At 43.9% G+C, this 18,013-nt stretch overlaps 1 protein-coding gene across 3 annotated transcripts in view; it reads right to left on the bottom strand.

Moving 5' to 3' along the window:
• ATRN (attractin) overlaps positions 1-11,165 on the bottom strand; it is a 153,065-nt gene extending 141,900 nt beyond the window's left edge. For 2 of the 3 annotated variants that reach the window (XM_032859076.1, XM_032859077.1), the window contains exon 1: positions 10,696-11,072. In XM_032859076.1, the coding sequence (XP_032714967.1) occupies positions 10,696-11,072 (377 nt within the window). Of the gene's footprint in view, positions 1-10,695 lie in introns of all 3 variants that reach the window. The other variant, XM_032859078.1, reaches the window with a different exon arrangement.
• Between the last annotated feature and the right edge of the window lie 6,848 nt (positions 11,166-18,013).

The raw sequence follows: 18,013 nt of genomic DNA, 5'->3' as shown, positions 1-18,013 counted from the left end.
TCTGGCCTTTCTGCTCAATTTTGAACAAAACCATCTACACAGGAAAAATGCTTACAAACAGCTGGAAACCACTATCATTTTATGATTTAGAAAAAAAAAACAAAAAAAATTTCTAAGACATAATTTTTAAAGCACAAATGCATAAATACCAAACATGAGGACAGGAAAGTCTACTTTTCTAGCACAGAATCTGCATTGTAATATAAATTCAATCCAAAATTAAGTGTCATTTTTTTGTCTATAAATCATGCTTTCCCTTACAAAATTAATTTAAAATGCATTAAACAACATGTTCTACATGTTAAGCAGGGAAAAGATGAAATTTTTCTTTTAACATTGTGAATACCATTACAAATTATGTTTAAAATGTATGTTATAGTCTTTATTAAGAAATTACTTTTTAATCTATTTAAAATCATCATTGTCCAAAACAGGATACTTTTTTGAAAAAGATTATTCTTTAATTCCTAAGATTCCACAAGAGCATACTTTTTTTTAAGATTTTATTTATTTATTTGACAGACAGAGATCACAAATAGGCAGAGAGGCAGGCAGAGAGAGAGGAAGGGAAGCAGGCTCCCTGCTGAGCAGAGAGCCCCATGCGGGGCTCAATCCCAGGACCCCAAGACCATGACCTGAACAAAAGGCAGAGGCTCAAAATCCACTGAGCCACCGCACCCCAAGATTATACATTTTTGTGAAGGGATGTGTGAATCAAGAAATACAGGAAACACTGGTCAAGAAAGGTGACTTACATGTCTCTTAAGAGCACCTGATACAGTCCCAGCCCCTAATGCTTATAGGCTTGCGAGTATAAACAAATTAGAAAATTCTTAATTAGACTGCACAAAGGACCAAGAGGAATTAATTGGAAAATTCATTCAACTTATAACTGTATACTATTAATGTCAAATTCTAAGAAGATAAACAGGCAAGTCAGCCATGACTAAAATTAACTTCTGTAAGTGCAAGAGAATTCTAGATGAGTAAACATGTAAACAAACAGCTAAAACTAAAGTTTGCTCACAGTGTTAACTTGAAAAAACAGAAAACTTAAGAGAATTAAAAACTGAGAGACCAAGGGGCACCTAGGTGGCTCAACTGGTTGAGCATTTGGACTCTTGGTTTCAGCTCAGAGTCAAGAGATGAAGCCCCAATTTGGGCTCCATGCTCATCTGGGAGTCCACTGGAGATACTCTCCCTCTGCCCCTCCCCACTGCTCACATGTGCATGCGCATTCTCTCTCTCTCTCTCTAATATATAAATAAATCTTTTAAAAAACTGAGAGAATAAAATAGAACCAGGGTCCCAAGTGCTAAAAGAAAAGCATCCAAAGGAAGAGGACATCCACAAAATGGTAAGAAAGAAAAATGCCAAGACAAATAGGAGAAAGCCACCCTCAAAAGGGAAAATGAGACAACATCTGGCTGATTATAAAGGGCTAGTTTGAAAGTACAGGGAGAAGGAGGAAATGGAAGGAAGAGAGTCAGGAACTGAAGAATGAGATTAGTATACAGTATATGGATGGCACTCACTTTTGCCACAATGCACTAAAGAAATCACAAAGTGATAAAGAGTGTAAATGAGAAACATGGGCCAGCAGCTGATAAATTTCCCAACACAAATACTCTGAAAAGTACAACAGTGGTTTTCATTTCAGTTTTAGAAATCAGTCTGTGTTAAAGAGAAAAACCAGTATGATTTCTGTTCCACCACAGTACCAAATATCTACTTCTGTATTTAATACTCAAGATAAACATAACCTATAAGTTTATTAAGTCAGTTCATCATATTAGGAAAGACTGTTTGATCATACATACTCTGTTTTTCTCCTATATATTTATCCATCCTCTACACTGTAGTAAATAAAAAGCTTATCTTGGGAACCTTTCACAGAAGTAAAGCTTAAATGTCAGATATCTGCTTTCAAACATATACCGTATGCAATTATATTAAGACATCAGGCTCAACTTTTCTTTTTACTTAATAAACTTATTTTTACCTTTCCAAATAAGTAAATTCTATCTTCTAGGAATCAGCAAAAAAGCCTCAAATGTTTATTATGTGGTATTTTACATTGTTGATTCCTCCCATTTTCTATTCCCCCCCACTGAAAAATCAGGGAATGAATTACGGCCATTCAGTGACTTAACTCGAGTGCCAGACCAAAACTCAGTATGGCACAATCCTCACTGAGACAATCTCAAAGAGCCAGCATAATGCATTCCACATAGTGGGACCCTCACAACCCCTAGTAATGACTGAGTGAATTCCTGGTAAACTAGGGGCCTGGCATTTCATTACTTGATACAGTATTTTCCAGAGCATTCCCAATTTTTCTCACAGACACCTATTGAGTATTCACCAAATTGGAGGTTCTAGGAATATGCAGGGGTGTCACTGTTTTTACCTCCCCAGCATGGGCCCCACTTTTCTGGTACAGTATGTGTTCCCTTTTCCTGCTCCCCTTTTCTCAGTCTGTGCCACTTACTCCATCTAATGGAACTGGACCTCACATTCCAGTTCCACAGCAGGTATGCAAGTCAGGTCTGATGAATCAGGACATTCCCATGACCCCAAAGATTGCTTCAGTAAAGGACAAGGGACCAGTGAGATTCTCAGCATTGCTTATTTGCAACAAGCTTCTAAGAAAGGGTCATTCTTCTCCAGTGGAGGATGCTAAGACAGTTTGATTTAACTTCTGGAGACACCACCTGAAGACAGCCTGCCTGAGAATGAGGTCAGCAGAAGGCAGATCAAAGCTAAGAGATGGAGGGAGAGAGACCAAGTGGTCCCCTGGATCCAGACACACACAAACCCAACAACATCCCCTTGACTTTTCTGTCACATGAACCAATAAATCTCTCCCATATTTTTTCTCTTAAGCTTGTCTGAGTTGGGTTATCTGTTAATAAAAGAACCTTGAAGGGCACCTGGGTGGCTCAGTGGTTTAAAGCCTCTGTCTTCGGCTCAGGTCATGATCCCAGGGTCCTGGGATCAAGTCCCGCGTCAGGCTCTCTGCTCAGCAGGGAGCCTGCTTCCCTTCCTCTCTCTCTGCCTGCCTCTCTGCCTACTTGTAATCTCTGTCTGTCAAATAAATAAATAAAATCTTTTAAAAAACAAAAAAAGAAACTTGACAGGAATCGTACCCAATACGATTTAGAAATACAAATTAATGAGCCCTCACATAGGAAATTGGCTAAATAGAGGGGAGGTACAGGGCAGTGAGAACAGCCTCATTCCCAGGGGGAAGCTGGCAAACTGAGTTGCGCAGTATCAAAGAAACAAGCTAAAACCATTGCCTGTGGTAACTCACGGTTCCGATCATGTGCCCATCAACACTGGAAAACTAAAAGATTTGGCAAGAAAATGTCAGGAATTTAGACCACGGCCTATCATGGTTCTAAGAGAACATGGCTCAAACTCCTCAGTGCCTAATATGAAGACCTTCATGATCCAGTCCTATGTTCGTCTGCATGTTAGGAACTGCTCTATATTGTAAGGAACAGGAAATCCCACTGTAACTGCCTTAAGAGAAACACGGACTGCAGCACCTCACCAAAACTGAAAAGTACAGCTTCAGGCAACATTTGATCCAGAGATCCAGAAAAGTCATCAGGTCTCCAGCTCCATTTCTCTGACATCCTCCCACTTCTAGAAGTTAGTCTGACCACGGGTGGGCTCTTCTCACAACAACAATACTAGCTATGATAACTCGTGGTTTTATTTCCTCAGCACACAAAGCAGAAGACAACAAAGCATCTCCTTCATGAGCATCCAGAGGAGAGTCTCCAGCAAGTCCTGAGATTCACTTAGACTGAGTCAGGTTGGATCACATGCCTACCTCCAAACAATCATTACCACCAGAGGCTGGAATGCCCTGATGGCTTAACCCAGGTCAAAGATGCATCCTGAGGTTGAAGGGTGATGGGAAAGGAAGAGAGAAGGTCATTAACATCTTCCAGTCTCACACCTTTCCAACGCATTCCGCACAAGTTATGCTCTGACAACATCCATCTATATCCAGTTCTCTAAGGGCTGTGGGTTGAATTGTGTCCCACAAAAAGCTATGTTGAAGCCCTAGGCTTCACTACCTGGAAATGTGACCTTATTTGGAAACAGTCTTTGCGGATGATCAAACTAAGAATGAAGTCATACTCATACGTCCAACATGACTGGCATCCTCACACAAGAAGAGACACACGGGGAGAGGTCGGTTTGAGTTTGAAGTGATGGAGGCAGAGACTAAAGTGATGCATGTACAAGCCAAGGAACGCTAAGGACTGCCGGCAATTCCAGCGGCTAGGAGAAAGGCATGGAACAGATTCTTCCTCAGAACTTTCAGAGAGCACATGGTCCTGCGGACACTATTTCAGGCTTGTGACCTCCAGAACAGTAAGAGATTACATTTCTGTTGGTTTAAGCCATCCAGTTTGTGGTACTTTGTTACAACCACCTAGGAAACTAATACACTTAAGTAAGCACAACAGCCCATGATTCTTTGCCTTTGTACACTCTCTTTTCTCCTTCTGGAATGCCCATCTCTCCCAGATGGTCTATTCATACTAAACCTCAGATCTGCCCAAATGGTCTCTTCTTTGGGATGCCTTCCACCATGGCCCTCAAAAGAGTCTCCCCACCACATCTTAGTCCAGCACACAAATTGCCCGTATTTTTACTATTAAGTTCTAATTGCCTGTGCACAAAGCTGTCTTCGCTTCAGAATTATGAGCTCTCCAACAGGAAACCAAGGCCTGATTCTCACCCACCTTCATATCCTCAAGGCAGTGCACGGTACCTAACACATAATAATCACTCAAAAGCTATCTATGAATTGAACAGGCTGACGACTCCTCTCAGAAAAAAGTTAATGGGTATGATTACAGAGAATTGGCTGTTATGGATATAGAGAACTGAAGATGGACCTTGAGGTAGAACCTAGATAAGTAGAAAAGAAAGAATCTGGGGGCAGGGAGGAGGAAAGCTGTTAAATTTAGCAAATATGCAGAAAAACTACAAAGTAGAAGAATTTGGGTAGAGAGAAAGGAATGTGTGTGAAGCAGTGGGAGCCTTCTGCTCAGAGTCATTTTACAGGTAATAAGAGGAGTAGGGGAAAAAAAGGTTTCTCAGCAAGACGGTGACATCATGTTTTCAGGGGATTTCTATGACAAAGTGTAGGATGGACTCTGGAGGTGCAAAGAGATCAGACAGGGCAAAAGAGAGGAAGCTCAGCAAGGAGGTAAAGGGCCAGGTGTTCTAGGATAGCAGGAACAACAGTGGAAAGGAACAAAATTTTAAGACTTTCGGAAACAAAGAATAAACACAAAGAGTGAAGGATTACTCCAATGGTTTGACCTTTGGTTATCTCACATAGGATTTACTACTGATACTGAAATAAGGGAGGATAAAGGGAAAGACTACTCTTTTCGAGGAGAATAAAAGTTCCTCTCAGGGGTGCCTGGGTGGCTCAGTGGGTTAATGCCTCTGCCTTCGGCTCAGGTCATGATCTCAGGGTCCTGAGATCGAGCCCCGCATCGGGCTCTCTGCTCAGTGGGGAGCCTGCATCCCCCCTCTCTCTCTGCCTGCCTCTGCCTACTTGTGATTTCTGTCTGTCAAATAAATAAAAATAAATCTTTAAAAAAAAAAAAAAGTTTGTCTCAGATGGCTTACTATGAGGTGACAGTAAAACATCCCCAAAAAGATGCCCAGCAAACAGAAGACAATGAAGTACATGAGATTTATGATATGGCAGATTTTCCTTATTCTAGATAGGGCAGTTATATGGGTAAAGATGACTTTTCATTCTTTCATCCAACAAATATTTATTGCACACCATGTCCTAGGCACTGTTCTAGGCTCTGGGAATAGAACAACAAGCAAAACTGACAGAAATCCCTGCCCTCATGGAGCTTATATTCTACTAGAGAAAACAGACAAGCCTAGTTGATTCATGAACATGAATTTAGGGCTTTAGGTAAATACTACTTACTAGTAAATATAAACACCCTGTTTGTTTGGGGTTTTTTTACCTTTTTCTTCTTTCAAATTTTATTTTCCAGAATTTTCATTTCACTAGTTATAGGTATTTATGTCCTTGACCAGTAGCCAAACAGGTTTGAGTGAGTTAAGTTTTGTTTTGTTTTTCTTTTTTTTTAATCCTGGCTTTACTGTTGTAATAAACCTATTTTTCCTTCTTTGTCTGTTTCTCAATGGCATTAGGCAGCCCTTCCAAAGAATTTCATGTAGGGTGACTGGACTCAAAAAATGAGAGGCTCGGGGTGCCTGGGAGGCTCGGCCGGTTAAGCAGCTGCCTTGGGCTCAGGTTATGATCCCAGGGTCCTGGGATGGAGCCCTGCAGCCAGCTCCCTACTCGGCAGGAAGCCTGCTTCTCCCTCTCCCACTCCCCCAGTGTGCATTCCCTCTCTCGCTGTCTCTCTGTCAAATAAATAAATAAATCTTTAAGAAAGAAAGAAAGAAAATGAGAGGCCAAATGGTACAATGGAAAGCAAGAGAGTGGGAATTAACAAGGCCTGAATTCAAATCCCAGACCAGTTTTTCACAAGTTGTGTGAGCTGGTGCAAGTTACTCAGTATCTCCAAGCTTCAGTTCACCCACCTGTGAAATGGGAATAACTTCACTCTAAGGATTAAAAGGAGTAATTTCTAAAAGGCGCTTGACACAACACCTAGGAGAAAATGGAGAACTGTTGTTGGCTGCTAGTGTTGGGACTACTACTACCATTACTCCATATGCCGGGAACAAAATAGATGCTCAGTAAATGCCTACTTCTTTCCTTATTCTAGAGAAGGTAAGTTCTTAACATCCTGGGTAATTATAAGGCTCCCATTCACTAGGCTATTCTAGTCTATCCTCTCCATACTTCAGAAACGCAGAAGAATTAAATGCATATTAATTTCATAAGTGGACTTAATATCTTTATTTCTAATTTGATGGGATGTATTTATCATCTGAAGAAAAATTTCCATGGTGATGTCACCAGAAGAAAAGAATGATCACTGAATTATGAACGGTAAGATAAAACTGAATGAAACTGGCTGCTTTAGAAATCGTCTTCCAGGGACGCCTGGGTGGCTCAGTTGGTTAAGCAGCTGCCTTCGGCTCAGGTCATGATCCCAGCATCCTGGGATCGAGTCCCACATCGGGCTCCTTGCTCGGCGGGGAGCCTGCTTCTCCCTCTGCCTCTGTCTGCCTGTGCTCGCTCTCTCTCCCTCTGTCTCTGACAAATAAATAAATAAAAAATCTTAAAAAAAAAAAAAAAAAAAAAAAAAAAAAAAAAGAAATCGTCTTCCAAAGATTCCACAGTTATTTTTACTAAACTGACACCAATAATATTGTCCCATGTGGTAATCATTTCTGGAGTATCTTTCATTTGGAAAAAAAGTTAAGTGATTTTCTACCTGCAACCATATGCTAATACAAATTTCATACAACACCCCCAGAGTCAGAAGATTACATGGTATGATGTGTATGAAAATGTTTGACCAGATCCCCAGCATATGCTATGCATTCAGTGATAACTTGGGGGTCATCTAATCCTCTTATTATCCTACATTCCTTTCAATTACTAGGAAAGACCTTCTAACAACAATTATAACACAGAATTTATGGAACTAAAAAGATTTAAAAACACACTGCCTTGATGCCATTCCATACCAGAAAGGCATTCATTTGAATGTCTCTTCGTTTAATAACAAAGAGGTCTGTGAGTTAAATGAAGATACATACCACTATAATCAAAACCAACATTTCAGTCTTTCCCTAAAATAATCCTTCCACTAACAATTTAAGGAAAGTTTTTTTAAAAGGCCAGAGACGTTAAGTTCCTCTTACATTCATTTTAAAAAATGCAAATTCCAGAAGCCCACAAAATATACCAGAATCATCAGGACCAAAGTCATAACTGTTTGCCCAGGAGACAGCACCGCCACCAGCTTGAACCCGCTTAAATGGAGCATCCACAATAACCAGGGGAGCCCCTTCACTCACGCATGACTCCATCTGAGACAACCAGTGTCAGGACTGCTTATTCCCCACAAGTGGCTCTTCTCCGATCTTCTGGATGAGAGAGACCTGCTCTTTCTCCCTGGCTGTGTCCCTCTATATCCAGATGACCTCCGACACTTACGCCTGTCCTGCCAAGTGGATACCCTGAGAGCACCTAATCTCCATGTAGAAAACCTGCTTCTCCTGTGTCCCTGTGTCTGTTAATGGTATTACTATCCCCTCAGCCACCCAAGATAGGATCTAGTTTTCTTTCCCTCACCAACCCTCTCCCTTCCAAGAACAAACCAGTTTCAAAGCAAGACCTGTCTTTTACCTCTGCAATACCAGCTAGGACGCACCCTGCCTCCATCCCCACAGCCTATCCTAGGTTCTCATTACTGCCGTCCGGACCCTGCCCAACACCTCCCACCCAGTTGCCCACCACCTCTCATACTTACAATGAGTCCACCTACTCTGGATAGTACGGACTGATCTTGTTATGCATGTCCCTCTACACCCTCTGGGCCCCCACTGCCTTCTCAGAACTTAAAGGGTTCTCATCTGACACAACCAACTATTCACTTGCTTCTAGAAGCACCTCAAATTAAAAATGCTCTGGCAGCCTTAACTTCAAGGCCGTTCCTGCTCTGGCTCCCATCTAAAAGCCTGTAATGTCATGAAAATGCAAGTTAACTGTGCCATTCTACTGCTCAAGAGCTAAAGGTCAAAATTCTCAACCCAACCTACAGGACTTCACATGGCCTGGCCACCCCCCATCTCTCCAGTCTTGCCATGCTCTCGTTTGCTCTCTGCCTCAGCTATCCAGCCTTCTCTTCAGCTTGCCATGATACCCCTCATCCCCAAGCCTCTGTACATGCTGGCCTCTTAGCACCCCACCCCTCACGTAGGTAGTGCTATCCTACCCCTCAGATCCCAACTCAAAGGTCACTTACTCAGCCATTAGTCTTAACATTCTAAACTAAGTCAAGTCCTCTGTTTGCCCCTGTCCTTTGCCTCCACAGACTCAAGCAAAATACTAATAAATTGATTATTAGATTTCTTACTCCCAAGCTAGAATACAAGCTCCATGAGAGTAGGACTGTGTCGGTCTTGTTTGCCACTGTATCTCACAATTTACTCCAGAGTAGCCCTCGACAAATATATGTAGGCTAATGTAATTCATAAATCACAATACCCTAAGTAAATTACATCCCAAGATGCACTACACACTGGTCTTGAAAGCGCCTGGTTTCTCCATAACAATAAAGTGCTCAGCTCCTCAATGTCCTCTGAGTTCTTCCCCTGAAAAACTGACATTATATGCATCTACAATTCTACCATTCCAAACCTCCACAGTTTTGTTTGCAACCTTCCTCCCATCTGGAATTTCTTCCCCAGCTACATAGTTCCAAAGCCTACTTGCTTCAAATGCTCAAATCCAATGTCACTTTCTCCTGGAAGTCTTCCTTGCATTCCCACGGCTAGTCACAACCTCCCTCCCTGAATTCCCACAGGTTCTCCATGGTCTCATTCAGCTCAGATCAGATGTCACTTCAAATGAGAGGTTTCTCCTAAAACTTTAGGAGAAACTCACTAGTTACAATTCTCTATCAGGGTGTCCTGTTTTACTTTCTTGACAGCATTGTTATCTGAAATTATCTTGTTCATTTATTTCTTTATTTATTTGCTTATTTACCAATCAACTGCCTCTGTCCCCCCTGCTAGAATGTAAAATCTCTAAGAGGAGGGACCCTGTCTGTCTGGGTCTCGGTATTTCCCCACTCCTCCACAGCTAACATCAAAAGTCTTTTGTAAAATCTGCCAAAGGCATGAATGACTCTGTAGTCCTTATGACTAGGGTCACTTGTGTACCTATCTTTCTCTTGCTGTATTCCAAACTCCATGTGGACTAGGCCAAAGTCTGGCTAATCTATTTGTTCATGTGTATTACCTGGAAATCCTTCCACAATTAAAGCAAATAACAGATAACTATTAATGAATGATTTGATGATCTCTCCAGGAGGTACTGTCCCAAACCAGGCCAACTCATAACCCCATATTCTCCAGAAACCAGGGCAAACAAGAACCTCCTTCCATGCCCTCTCCACCCTGTTCCAATCAGCTGCCTCTAGTGAGCTTCAAAAGGCTAGTTTCCTCACTTTCCTCTATCCAACAACCACTCCTTCTTCTATCTCTGACCTAACCTCTCCCCTCTATCTTGAGCCAACAAATCACTTCCAGGGCCCTGTTTCTTCTGAGTACCCTAAATCTCCAACGAGTTGGGTAGTTCATCAGGCCCTAGGGAACAAGGGGATGTTAAAAGGAAGTGTTTAAGTAAGACTAGCTCTCTCATCTTTCCCTGTATACCTCGTTTATCCGAAAGAGGCCCAGTTTCAGGGACTGGCTTTGATACTCTTTGGGACCCTGAGCTTTCTTCTCCTGTACCCGCCGCACCCAAACCTCTCTGGGGTGCCTCCACCCTTGCCTCGAATCTGTTCATCTTCCGGTACAAGAGGACCCTTGGCCAGAGACAATGATCTCCTCGGGAGCAAATGGTCCTCAAACACCGTGGGACGGCCCTACCCTCCCCACTTTCTGTCCGGCATCTGCCTCCGGCCTGGAACCATCTCGCGCGCCCCATAGCCTCAGCCTCCTTCTGGGCCCGACCCTCCAACACCACCCCCCACTCACCTGAAGCGGCCCCCGCAGTGCTGGCATTGCTCGCCCACCCAGCCAGCGGGGCAGACGCACTGGCCGGTGCCAGGGTTGCAGCGGCCGCCGTTGACACAGGGTCGGTCACATTCCTTGGCCTCGGCTGCGGCTGAGCCCGACACCGCCGCCGCCGCCGCCGCGGCCTCGGCCGCCCAGGGCAGCAGCAGCAGCGGCGGGAGCAGCAGAAGCAGCAGCAGCAGCCGCCGCGGGAGGCGCAGCCCGGCCCCCAGCCCCGGCCTCCCAGCCCCGGTCGCGTCCCAGCCCCGGCGCTGCCCGCCGTTCCTGCCCGCAGGCGCTGTCGTCGCCGCCGTTCTCCTCCTCAGCCTCGCCTGAGTCGCCGCCGCCACCGCCACCATCTTCCCGGGGCTGAGACGGCGCCCCGCGAACACATACACACACACCGCACGGCCGGCTCCGCTTTGCCTGGCCGTGCGGGGCGGGGCTGTGCGGACGGTGGCTCCGGCGGTCAATCCTGAGGGCGGGGCCAGAACTGCGCGGCTGGCGGGGCGATGCGTGCGTGCGTGGGCGGGGCGCGGCGCGCGGGCCCTCCTCCTGCACCCGGTGCCCTGGAGGCGGGTCTTGGGCCCGACCTGTGCAGGTTGAGACCCCTCCCGCCTCGGGGTCAAGGCGCTCCAGTTTTGCCTGCCCTTCGCGCAGCCCGGCGGTGACAGGTTAGCATCTCTGAGGCGTCCTCTTCCCGTTGGCTCCCTGGGAGCCATCCGCTCTGCTTGGTGGGCGACCGTGTTGAGCACTGCCCTCCCGGAAACCCCGGCTCTGCCCCGACTCTACCTGCGGGGTAGAAAGGGCCTAGGAGTCTTCGTCGTGGTGTGTACGGTGGTGTGCGGACTGTTGAAGGAGTGCTGTGTTGCAGCCTCCGCTTTCTCCTCCGTAAAGTAGGGATAACGAAGTAACACGTGTGTTAAGAAACCAGTGCATAGGCTATGCGCAATAAATGCCTCTAGACCGAGTGAAGACACACAGAGCCCGGCCTTTCTTGATTCAGGCTGATCCAGTGGCCGACCAGACCCCCCACCTTTAATAATGTGGAGGAAGCGCGGGGCTACCTTACACCCCCACTCTTTGTTCTCAAACCTCTCTGAAGAGAAGCCAGCATAAAATTAGGAATTGGAGCACCCTCGGCCCACACACGTCTGCTCCTAGAGCCGTTCTTGTCAGGTAGTTTGTTACTTTGGTGGCCCCCCTGAAACTTGCCTCCTCACAGTATAACCTTATGTGGTCGTCGACCCTGGAACCTGGACTGGACCTGTGACTTGATTTAACCAATGGAAGAATGTGCAGAAGTGACTGTGCCAGTTACAGAGATGAGCTTTGAGAATACCTGGTAACCTTGATTTCAAGCTCATTATAATTCTGAGCTACTCCCCCTCTCTCACCTTGCTGTAGAAAGATGGCACACAGAGACCACCACCTGGAGAGGCAAAAGCCCTGAGACTACATGGAGGAAAAGTAAGGACCCAGTTATCACCAAGAACTGAGGTCCCAGACACATGAACCCTGATGAACCCAGGTGAACCCTGATGAGTCCCTGCTGAGGGACCAGTCATTGAGGGGAGAAGCCATCTGAGCTGTTCCTCATTACCTAAAACAGAGGTAAGTCTTTCCTACTGTGCCTTTTCCAAAATCCTAAGAAATGATAACTTGGGTGCTGGTTTAAGCCTATAAGTTTTAGAGCAGTTTGCCACCCAGCAATAGATAACCAGAACATTGTCTGACACAATCCTTCTGTTGTGAGGAATATTCCTGTGGCAGCCACCTCAGAGTCTGAGCACTCTACACTCCCTGGAAAACAAAGAAATCCCCTCATATACCTGTGGAGACTTTCAGCTTTACCATAGAACACAGAATTCTGATTCTAGGATATACCCCCACCCTCATGCCCAGGTCCTGACCTACCTTCCTGGGCAACCACGTCAAGCCTCATGAAGCTTAGCAGCACCCCAGCCTCCAGCCTCACCCCAGCTCTACACCCACACATCCTTCCTATTCCTGTGTGAAATGTATTGTTTGGTCTAGGCCCTACCACTGGCATTCTGGTTTGCAGGTGGTTTTGGCTACAGTATCCTACAAGGACTGTGTAGGATGAGGTAGGGAAATGGAAGACATGGCCCTACTGTCTGGCAAGGACCCAGTCAGATGGAGGTGGTTCCATGAAACCATGACCTGGCTACAGGAGATACTGTTCGCCCTACTCCTCTAGGCCAGAAGTGGAACCAACCTTTTCCTTTATTCCCCACAGCAAAATTGAACCACTACCACCTGGAAATTTTAATGTCTGTGGCAAAGAATTCCTGGAACTGCTCTAACTACATGCCCAAGGAGGTTTGTATCCACTAGGATAGTTTGACGTTACCTCTGCTCTTTTTTTTTTTTTTTTCCCCACTCAAGAAAGGCATTCTCTCTGTGTGACCCTTTGCTCTCTCTGATTTCATGTCCTCATTTTCTATATCTTTGCTTTGTCTCCAGGTCAGGGACATGGATGGTTCTATAGTTTTTTAGCTTTTACTCATGTGTTGTCTTAGGTCAGTTTCCTGACAAGCAGAGACTGAAGCATAATTTGAGCACATAAGTTTTTAGGAGAATGCTTTCTGGAGAAAGGCAATAAAGGAAGCAGAACAGAATAGGGAAGGGAGCTAAGCCAGGATGTGGTCTTATCTGGAGTCAAGCTTCAGCCTGATCCTATGGAGAGACTTGGGACATGGATTATATCATAGAGCTGATTCCACCTTGAGGCCAGAGAGCCATGTTTTGTATATATATCTCATTTAGCAGCTAGCCAGCATGCACAGCTGTAAAAAGGATCCAATAAAGGAAGCTTAGGGGAGGCATCAGTCTACCATATACAATGGATATCTATGAGCACTCAATTGCAAGGATGAATGCTGCCCCAGTAAGATCTATCTTACCAGCTGTCTGACCTTCCCCGAGTATCACGGGACCTCGTCTACGCTATTTGACACATCAACATTTTTTCGTTTGTCAGAGATCTTCTTACACTTTCAGTCTGCATGGAACAAAGCAATTCCCTGATTATAGATATCAGGATCTTACCTAAGATATAAGGTACTATGTGGCCTGTGAAGAAGGTTGATCTTGAGGGTTTGGAATAAACACAACTGGGAGGGTTTTAGGTAAGAAGGAAGCTCCACAGGGTAGCAACTTCCTTGTGAGGGATAGGTCAACTTACAAATATAAAAATCCCAACACTCCTTGGAAGGCTCTACAGGAAAATGTTTAGGGATCCTTGATCTAGGAGCCCAGGGTTAGCCACCTTAGCTGTTGGCTGAGTTCCTGGTGGCCTCCACAGGGAAGCCCCACGAATATAGGAAATGGCCTTGATATCAACATGAAGGACAAGACCCAATCTTGAAAGGAGATCACCAATTTAAAGGCAGAGAACTTGAACTTTCTGTTAGATGAGTTGGACGCATGCCCTAGCTCTCAGATTTCTACAGTAGAGAAACAAAAGTTTTCTCCTGTGCATAGATAAGATATTATGAAAACAGTAATAGAGGGGCACCTGGGTGGCTCAGTGGGTTAAAGCCTCTGCCTTTGGCTCAGGTCATGATCGGGGCACTCTGCTCAGCAGGGAGCCTGCCTCCCCCTCTCTCTCTGCCTGCCTCTCTGCCTACTTGTCATCTCTGTCAAATAAATAAATAAAATCTTAAAAAAATAAAAACAAATAAATAAATAAAATCTTGTGATCTCTGTCCATCAAATAAATAAGTAAAATCTTTAAAAAAAAAAAAAACAGAAAACAAATAAATAAATAAAATATTTTTTAAAAAGAAAAAAAAACAGTAATAGAGTTAAAAGACAACTGGCCTTCCTAAGTTTCCTGTAACTGCTGTAACAAATTAACATAAACTCAGTGGCAAAAACAAAAACCGACGGAAATTTATTCTGTCACGCTTCTGGAGACAAGAGGTCTAAAATCAGAGTGTCAGCAGGGCTCATTCCCTCTGGAAACTCTAGGGGAGAATCCCTCCTGTTCTAGCTTCTGATGGAAGTTGGCATTCTTTGGCCTTCTTAGCTTGTGGCTACATCACTCCAGTGTCTTCCTTTGTCATCACATTGCCCTCTCCTCTATGTTGTCTTCTCCTGTGTGTGTCTCTTATAAGGATACTTGTCATTGGATTTAGGGCCCATCTCGATAATTTAGGATGATCTTCTCATCTCAAGATCCTTAATTAATTACATCTACAAAGACCCTTTTCCCAAATATGGTAATATTCATAGGTTCTGGGGATTAGGATATGGACACATCTTTAGGAGAGCCACTATTCAGCCCACTACACAACCCTATACAGGATCTCAACTCATTCATTCACTTCTACAACTAATATTTAATGAGTGGCTACTATATACCAGAGACTGATCTAGGCTCTGTGGAGGCAACAGTAAAAAAGCATATAAAAATCTCTTCCTTTCTTCACACTCATTAGGATGACTACTATCAAAACAAAATAGAAAATAACAAATGGCAAGAATATGGAGAAATTGGAACTGTTGTGTATCAGTGGGAACGGTAGCACACTGTGGAAAACAGTTTGACAGTTCCAAACATAAAAAAAAAGAATTATCATGGGGCGCCTGGCTGACTCAGTTGGTAGAGCATGCAACTATTGATCTCAGGGTTGTGAGTTCAAGCTCCACACTGGGTGTGGAGCCCACTGTAAAAAAAAATATATATATATATATAATCCAGCAATGCCACTTGTGGATATATATCCAAAATAATTGAAAGCAGGATCTTGAAGAGATATTGGTACACTCATATTCACTATAGCATTGTTCACAATAGCCAAGAGGTGGAAGCAACCTAAATGTCCATCAACAGATGAACAGATAGACAAAACATGATATATATTTATATATGTATATATTTATTATATATATGTATTTTTAGATATATATATATCTAATATATACATATAATATTGCTCAGGGGCACCTGGCCAGCTCAGTCAGTGGAGCATGCAACTCTTGATCTTGGGGTTGTAAGTTCAAACCCCACATTGAATGTAGGAGGGGCAGATGGAGAGGTAGAGAGAGAATCTTAAGCAGGCTCCACACCGAGCACAGAGCCTGATGCAGGGTTCCATCCAAAGATGGCTGAGATCATGACCTGAGCTGAAATCAGGAATCAGACACTTAACCAACTGAGCCACCCAAGTGCCCTTAAAATTTTTTATTTTTTTAAATCACTGCCTTTATGGAATATCTAATTATATATAATTTTTTATAAACTCTCTGTTGAAGTATAACATGTATACAGAAAAGTGAAGAGATCATCCATATATAGCTCAATGAATTTTTTTAAGTAAAAATATGACTAGGGCCTTGGTCAGAAATTAATTCGTAGGATCCCTCTTGGACCCTCCTAGTCACTATGTCCATGCAGGAGCCACTCTGCTAACCTCTTACATTATGGACTCTTTTTGCCAGTTTTTCACTTTATATAAATGCAGTACTATAGTATGGAGTCTTTTGTGTCTAGATTCTTTCATTCAGCATTATGTTTGTGAAATTCATCCATATTGTTGTATAAATAATTTGGATCTTTTTTAATTTTACTTTTTTCAAAGATTTTACTTATTTATTTGAGATAGAGAGAGAGCACAAGCCAGGGGGCAGAGGGAGTGGGAGAAGCAGACTTCCCACTGAGCAGGGAGCCTGACATGGGGCTCAATCCCAGGACCCTGAGATCTTGACCTGAGCTGAAAGCAGACGCTTAACTGCCTGAGCCACCCAGGTGCCCCTTGTTTTTATTTTTATAGTCTACTAGTTAAACATATATATGCCATAATATGACAGTTTATTTATCTGTCCTACTGCTGATGGACATTTGGGCAGTTTCCAGTTTGAGGCAACTATGATTAATGGTGCTATGAACAGCCTAAGAATCCAGTACAAGTCTCTAGGTGAGCATACATACACATTTCTGTTGGGTATACACCAGAGGTATACTGATAAATGTTTATCAACCAGCTCCCTTGGAGGAAAACACCCTCATAGGTAGCATTTGTTGATTTCTGTGTGTAAGTACTCCCACCATGGCCTATTTCAAGCTACCAACATGATGTCACTGAATATAGAATCAGGAAGATATACAGACCTGCTCTCCCAAGCCAGTGGGAACCAACTCCAGCACTGTGTATGCCTGGGAGATCAATAAATGTCCAAACAGACCTGCAAGAGACTTACTAGGAGAAATATCTGAGAGGGATAAAAAGGAAGGAAAGAGGAAAAAGCAAGGAGAAGATTCAGACTGAAAGAAAAATCCAACAGCTGTGAGGGGAAGTGGGGAGGACAGACTGGTTACAAAGAGTCTAAGACTGTGGTGCAGTTCTGAAAAAGGCTTGTCCAGGCCAAAGGGGATTACTGGGGCCAGAGTTGCTAGCTGGAGTAGCCGTGCATGTCTCAGGAATGGGTCTGCACCAGCCAGCACAGAACCAGTGGCAGGACCAGAAGGGCAGCGGCTGGGTTTCTAGTCAATGGCAGTCCCCCCAACAGGAGAACTGAGCCATGCATTTTCATGACCACCATACCTGGCAGTATTTCTTCTCACCACAACCCTGGAGATGAGCAGGACAGTCTGTCAATCAGGAGACATCTCCAAATGTCTTCCTTTTCACATGTTAACTGTACAGCGCTGGCTCAGCCGACTTGGAAATTGGAATGGCCACTTTAGATTGAACAAGCCCCAGGTTTCCTAGGTAATTCACTAGAAAGGAGAGAGGGATTGAGGAACAGACAAGCATTCTAGTTATTAATTAAAGAAATAGAAGTTGACCATACTATATCCCCAACTGATGATTTAAATCTTACTGCTTACATAAGGAAAGAATAGAAAAATGAAGTTAGTCAGAAATAGAAGCTGGAAAAGACCTTATAATCCAAGTTATAGTTAGCTTTAAAGTAGAAGCAATATGGTGCTTAAAAAAAAAGGCTACAAATTCTTTAATATTCTCATTAAAATTTAGAGTTTAATTCCTCTATGTAAAATAGAGGTCAGACTTCGTGACTCTATTCTAACAAATAAAGATGTGGTAGAATTATGCTACGTGACTTCTGAGGCTAGGTCATACAAAGGATAGCTGCTCCTTCTTCTTCCTCTCCCTCCCCATCTCCCTCTCCTCAATGTCCCTCTCCTCCCTGTCCCTCTCCACTTGCTTTGGAGGAAACCAGCCATCACGTCAGGAGGACACTTGAACAGCCCATGGAGAGGCACAGGTGGGGAGGAACTAGGGCCTGCCACCAAGAACTAGCACATACT

Source organism: Lontra canadensis, unplaced genomic scaffold (assembly GCF_010015895.1).
Source record: "Lontra canadensis isolate GAN:19392208 unplaced genomic scaffold, GSC_riverotter_1.0 scaffold16, whole genome shotgun sequence".
NCBI classification, from domain to species: Eukaryota; Metazoa; Chordata; class Mammalia; order Carnivora; family Mustelidae; genus Lontra; species Lontra canadensis.
Note: the sequence above shows the minus strand (reverse complement) of the source record. Positions and strands in the feature narration are given on the sequence as shown.